Genomic DNA, 6996 nt, shown 5'->3' with positions numbered 1-6996 from the left:
GCTTAATGTAGTAAATCAGATTAGTTACACATTTTATTCATTTACACAATGGAGCAGATTTGTATATTTGATTTGTTTATTTATGAAAGAACAAAAGCAAGAAAATTTTTTAACTAGATATCAAGCACTGCTCAGGAAATACTTGATTAAAAGATCAACCAATAATCAATCCATATGTACAACATATGTAATATGTATTACACACATCTGTGATTTAGGTGAGTTGACCACATTGGTTCTACTGACAGAAGTTTTGCGCCATTTAATACTACTTGTGGTGCAGCCTAAACAAGGGAATGTCACAGGTTCTGACAACGTTCAAAATCAGCTGTATCACAGAAAACCTAAAGGACTAAAGCAACTCAACAGACATTACTGGAAAACGTTCATGAGATACTGTCCACAATTTTATATATGCATACTGCTTCTTGCCATATTTTCTAGCATTAATTAATATTTCATGTTACATGATCACGAAATAGCCTTTGTCCCTGATCTGCAATGGTGAAGATTTAAGTTGCTGTTGCAATATCTTGAGTCTTGGTTCTTAAGAGAATAATGGTGGAAAGAGCAAGGATTCATATTAGGTCAGTTTAAATATCCTTTGTAAAACAAAAAAAGATATGGATTTGTTGACTATCAGTTATAGTGCCTGTAGTCAAAACAACACTCATCTATTACTGTAAGCCTATCATTTCTTAATACTGCCCTTTTCCACCAAATATTTTGGTTTTCTCATACAAACCTCTATTAATAGCATCTAGCAGGTGTGCTTTTTTTTTGCAATGTATGGAGTGTTTTTGTCTCACAATGCACATGTCCCACCACCAGAGGGTGCAATTTCATATCCACGTCCCACTATGCTCTGAACACAATGAAATGAAAGCATTGACTTCAGGTGATTCATAGCAACAGCATGCATACATAATTTTGTACTTGCACAAAAGGAAAATAGAAGGCAGCCACTGAAATGGGAGAAAACAAAGAGACATGGTATAAACGTTTCAGCCAGTGCTGCTTCACGGAAGAACTGTTTATGCCCTAATGCTCCAAATATGTTTAATATAGTCATCATTAGACTAATCTTAATCTAGACTTTTTTTTTCAGAAAAGATGGAAGGGCTGCAGCTGAGGGTATGCATGCATGTGTGCAAAGGGATTGTCTGTAGACATTTGATAAACAACGGAATAAGACAAAAAGCCTAAAAACACTAATCCAAGCAATATAAAGCTTCTACTCAACACATCCGCTTATGCACTCAGAGTAGTGCATTCAAGCAAATCTGGCCTGCTGTCACCTCTAAAGCATTACGAGTCTGGCAGATCCCCAGATTTAATGAAAAAGTGTGCGACAGTCAAGAAACCAATTTTCCTCAAGCTACGGCAGATTTCATTAAACTGAGCGATCTGCCAAACTTATCACACTCTGCAGAAGAGCAACACCTGCTTAAGCTATAGCAGGCACTTTCAGGGTCTGCGCTGGGACCAACAACTCAGTTGTGATCTTGCATAAAACCAGAAGTTACAAATTAACGCTTACAGAAAGAAGGCAAATCCTTTATTAATGTTTGGGGGGAAAAAAATTAAGAGCCTTATTTTGAACAGATTTTATTACAGTTGTGCTGTGCAGGTGGCATCATTTAGGCTGTGGCAGAGAGTGCTTTGATTTGTTAAGATGCAAGTGTGAAATGGTGAAAGGCAGAGAGTTACACTACTGATGGCAGGAGTGCCAGGTGCATATCTCCCTCAGCCAAGATGATCCTGATGCACATCAGCATAGATGCTGGTGATGTTGTGTCAATAACAGCAGTGTGCAGGAATATTTAATGAACGGCCATGCCAATCAGCGCTCAGGGTATGTCTCTCACACTGCTTTCACCATCATGCGCGTGGCCTGGGCGGAGTAAGGGGCGGGCCCCTTCCAGGTGAGCCAGTGGAGGCCAGACGCCCAGCCCAGGTTGTCGCCGGCGGGGTGCCAGTCCCCGTGCAGGCTGGCGGAGCCGCAGCGGCTGTACCACCAGCCCCCGCCGCCCTCGCTCCAGCTGCACTCATTCTCCGCGATGTCCCCGAAAATACAGGGCGAGCAGCCATCGTTGTCCCTGTCCTCGGTGCTGAAGCCGTGGCCGTTCTGGTCGATGCCCGGGTAGGCCCCGCGGATGGCATCACCTTCGGGAAGACAGACAGGTGAGGAGGGGAGGACGGAGGGGCATGAAGGGTGAAGTTGGAGAGAGGGAAAGAACAGGGGAGGAAGTGATGTCATATGAGTGATGCTCCCCATATTAAAAACAAGCTCCTTCTGGAGATTTTTCAAAATGACAGTGATATTGCGACTATCTGCTAGCGGTTCTACAGCAGCAATCGAGCTGAAACCATACTAGCGTTTACCTGCCGTGCCACGGTAGGTCCCGACACTCAGCCTGTAGGCCTCCGTCTCATTGCCCAACTTGAAGTCTTCATACTCTGCAAAGGCAGTGCCCCCCTCGAAGTCCCACAGGTCTACCCGCAGAGTCCACCGGCGCCCCCTAGCTTGGGTGAGCGCCCACACCCGCTCCAGCCCCAGCCAGTGGTCGCCTACCATAGAGTGGTGGAGAAAGGAGACAAACATTAAAATACTGCCTCCTGCCTCCTAACCTGTCAGTTTAGCTAAGGGTGACTGTAACTTAAAAGCAAAGGAGGAAAAAGGCAAAAATGTTTATGACCAAGACCTGGTCATAAACATGGACAAGGAAGTCCAGGACAGCCCAATTTAATAAAATCCAGGATATTAAACTGAGCTGAACTGAACCCAGTGTGTGTATGAAAAGCATACAGCACACTGTAATTAGCCCTGTGTGCTTTTGGCAAGCACATGTGTTTACAGTACTGGGGCAGTGGCCAAGTTCACACGCAAACTTTAAAACAGCACATAACAGCAGTGCCCTTCCCTACAGCAAGGTGCACAGAATATTGATTCAATGGTGCCAATGTATAAGGTTTCCGTTATTTGTTTTCAAGTATTGAAAGGCAAGTGTTACTACCCCATTGATATTTAACAGTGAGTTTAAACAAGCCATAAACAGAAGTGTATTGTGCATGTTTGTATGCCTCAGATCAGGGAGCCAGAGCACTGTAAAGCTTGATGTATACAACTTCTTGCAGGTATCCAAGACTTCTTTAAAGAAGCCAGTAAATGGAACCACAGGAGTAACCAATGAAATATTTAGAATCCATTCAAACACATTTTGTATACTACCATCACACAATAACAGCATAATACAGTGACTGTTAATTTAGATGTTGATGTTAATGTAAATTTTGTTGTTAACTGATGATGTGGCAGATGAAAATTAATCTGTAAGAGTTCTTCTGTACTGTGCACGTTATGTGAACTGACTGTTGAAATTGTGCTCTGTTTGCACGCAGCTGTTCACAGGGTGTCCATAAGGCCCCTACCTCGAGGTTTACCAAAGCCATGCTTGTATGCTGCCCAGTTCCTTCTGAAGGACACCTCACCCCCTGTCCGCCTCTGGAACACGGTCCAGCCCCCATCTGCCAGCATCTCACAGTACACCTAAAAAACAGGTAAACGCAGGGGAATCAATGCAGATACCAATGCACTCACATCCACGCATGCTTTCATCCAGCAATACACTGGAAAGGTAAGATGGACCAAGCATAGGTGAATGAAGTTACTGACCGCCTTAACTAAGCCCCAGCTGAAGAAACCATCACAACCCTCCTGTTTTTGACTGTAGACTCACTCGGTTGGTCTTGACTGCCACCAGTAATTCAGGCTCACTTAATGTATCCTAAATTCTACACTCTTGGGCTGAAATACCTACTCATGTACACACACACACACACACACACACACGAGGGCCAGCCATACAAACGAACAGTGAGGGTAAGGACAATACCTTGAAAGGTCTTCTGACTCCCATGGGCTTTATGGTGTACAGGCCACTACGAGCTCCAGGGGAGAGGGCTTTGATCTGCGTGCAGTCTGTCCCTGAACCAAACACAAACTAGAGTCAGGGAGCAGGCCATGATCAATCAAACCCTGCTTATGCTGCAGCTTTGAGGGAAAGCAGAATGGGCACTGAACTTTTAGAGAGGATCGGAAGCCACATTAGTGTGGAACTGGGTTACACCATTGTAGTGATGGGAGAGTGAGGTACGAGTCCTGTCGTGGGTGGAGACACATACTGGCAGTAACTGACTTGCATGACTCGAATGACTTTGCAAAGCATGAGGAAAAAAAACATCACTATTAGTTTGGCGAGTAACAGATGCTGCCTCCACCCATTCTGCATCTTAAACCTCTCTTGCATCATGGAAAAAAAGGAAGTGATGCCAGATCTTGAGGGGAAAAACCTACCATGAGGAGCAGTAGTTTTCCGACTCTGTAACAAAAACACAACAGCACAATGGTCATTCCCGGGGTACCCACAGTCACAGGTAAGCAAGTCAGTACTTAAAGCCCCCCCCCCCCCCCGCAAATTTCTGCAAGGTGCACACTTTTTATTGAGTGCAATTCAGTAAAGTAATTTCAGTTTAGGATATTAATTTTTAATAATATGGAACTGCCAAATAATCATTGTGCCTTGACCACAGCGTGAAGGGGAAGAAAAAGCTATACTTTAATGGATCCCACTTATCAATGATGTAAGACTATCAACAACAGTTCCAGGACAATTATCAGTTTTTAATTAATCTGTCAGTCTCCCCAATTTTAAAGCCACAATCTTTTTCATTACTATTTTTTGGTATCATTTCTAGGTCTATGGACATCGCTCATCCATTGGTGCCCCCAGCCTCCTCCCCAGCTTGTTGTTACTAAAATGCCTGCTACATTGTACACCCCCCCCCCCCTCCCCTCCCCTTTGTAGGTGTGGCCTCACCTCAGCCTGGCCAGTGAGAATGCAAGGATAGAGCAGCAGGACAAACCAACCATAGCCAGTTCGACCCATTGTCTAGAAGGGAGGACAGACAACATATATCATTCTCTTTCACCATAAACCATACCTGCATCCTCAGGTCGTATTGCGTACGGTCATAAAATCTCACTACTTTTTTTGTCGAAGCCACACAATATTCGGCTGAAATTGTAAGCCTGATTGCTGGAGGATAAAGATCAAGAAATGTACTGACTACATACTGAATCAGAACAGGGCAAACCGACCAAAACAGGAAAGGACTTTATCAAGAAGTATAAACTGTAAGGCGCATACCCTCGTTGTTGTTGTTATACTCGACGTCATTTTTTCTTGATATTGAGTTAATCAACTTTTATCAAAAGCATTAGTTGGATCTGCTTTAGGTCATTACTTTGAAAATTTATAAAGTAATTTAAATTTTTTGTATTGAACACTAAAGTTCTTTGCGCACGTTTTCCTGGGCTTAAGCATCAGTGTCCATCGTTTGTATTTCATTAAAAGTACCATCAGGTGCAAAAATGTGAATTGATCAAATATCTATACAGTTGTTCGTGAGACGCTAACACTGTGTTTCAGATACTATTTTCCACTCTGTAACTCGAAATACTTTAAGGTAGTACAGCTGTTGGGGGTTTAACGCCAGTAGACCTCTGTTTAGCCTGATTCACAGAAACTTCTTAATACAACATTTAATCGAGTCCAGCTTGTCACCATCCCAAAGTGGCACTCACGCGATCGTTTGCTTTCGAATTGTTTTCAGTGTGTGCATCTCTAACTATCAAAATGTATAAATAGAAAGATTTCCGAAATTTAAGACAATGCGAAAAAAATTAAATGGAGAACTTACCAATGTTATTCCGCGCAGCTTGTCTCTCCGACGCACACTGCGCCGTGGTACTTATATGGATTGCGCAGGAACCACCCACAGGATCCGTGCTGTATTACAACAATAATAAACATCACTTTTCCAGCTTTCATTTAGCAACACCATGAAAATATTAGAAATCCTAAAACTGTGCTTCATAACATGTTCATTCCTCGCCTGTACATTCCGTCTCTGTTTCTGCTGGAACGACAACAGGTAGCTTTCTGACGCACGGTGGGCCCAACATTGCGCGTGCATTGCAGCGCTAGTCAGGTATTGCTAAGTATCTGGTAAAGAAAATTGTGAGAAAATAATTATGTTAAGTCAAGAAATGATATTATGCATATTATGATACATGCTTAAAATTGACTATATAATTATCAACCTAATTCGATTTTTTGATCGCAGGTTGCATTACATGGCTCTTTTAGTGACGCACGGGCGTCAATAATAAAAAGGTCCAATAATAGAAAAACAGGTCTTGCGAAAGCCTGAGTCATAATGGGCTGTACCAACAGTGTTAAAAACAACAGTGTTGTCAGATACAATAAAAGTAAGGATGTGTAGTCTGTTGGTCAGCAGCGTCACAATATGCCAGCCAGTAGAGTCCAAGTCTTCCAGTAAATTACCCACACTTTACTTTCCCTGTTTTCAGAGCAGCTTATTAAATCCTAAGGTTGGACTGCCTGGAAATGACAAAAATGCAAACATAGCGGCCCTGTGTGAGAGTTCCCCCTTCCCGAATCTGCCTGTGAACCGCTCTGACACTCTGCCCTTGTCTGCCTCATAATAGTGAGGACACTTGAGGCATTGTATCTGGCCGCAGACCGTGCTCCTTAAGCAAACTTTGGATCAGTTTCAGTCTTTTTCAGCGGTCTGACCAAGGGCAGGGAATGGATACACTGATCCTGGATCAGCTGCCAGGAGAGGAAAGCAGCCACATACCTGCATCTGCAGCTCCTGTTGCCAACTGCAAGTGAGTCACCAGTGAGTAATCACTAGTGGGAATTTCATATCTGAGCATATACAGCGTGGTTCATGGGTTTGGACCATTTTGGCATACTTTTTGTCAGCTGCAAAAGCCTGTGACGTCAAACTGCTGACGCTGTGCGGGGGTGGGATTGGTTGGTGCTTGGATGTGCAGCCTCCCAGGGAAGCCAGATTGCTGTTGGAACAGGTGTTGACAGGCCAGTAGGGGGCAGTCTTCAGTCTGTA

General features: G+C 43.5%; 1 protein-coding gene across 1 annotated transcript; it reads right to left on the bottom strand.

Moving 5' to 3' along the window:
* Positions 1-63: 63 nt before the first annotated feature.
* On the bottom strand, positions 64-6030 carry LOC118772216 (angiopoietin-4-like). Its single transcript, XM_036520520.1, has 7 exons — positions 5764-6030; positions 4881-4952; positions 4358-4382; positions 3897-3988; positions 3433-3550; positions 2386-2571; positions 64-2166 (listed from the first exon to the last, which is right to left on the bottom strand). Exons 2-7 carry the CDS (start codon positions 4947-4949, stop codon positions 1865-1867), a joined length of 792 nt encoding a protein of 263 aa, XP_036376413.1. The 5' UTR covers positions 4950-4952; positions 5764-6030; the 3' UTR covers positions 64-1864.
* Between the last annotated feature and the right edge of the window lie 966 nt (positions 6031-6996).

The sequence above is a fragment of the Megalops cyprinoides genome, chromosome 25, assembly GCF_013368585.1.
Source record: "Megalops cyprinoides isolate fMegCyp1 chromosome 25, fMegCyp1.pri, whole genome shotgun sequence".
NCBI classification, from domain to species: Eukaryota; Metazoa; Chordata; class Actinopteri; order Elopiformes; family Megalopidae; genus Megalops; species Megalops cyprinoides.
The sequence above is the reverse complement of the archived record's forward strand: the minus strand, read 5'-3'. Positions and strand labels throughout refer to the sequence as shown.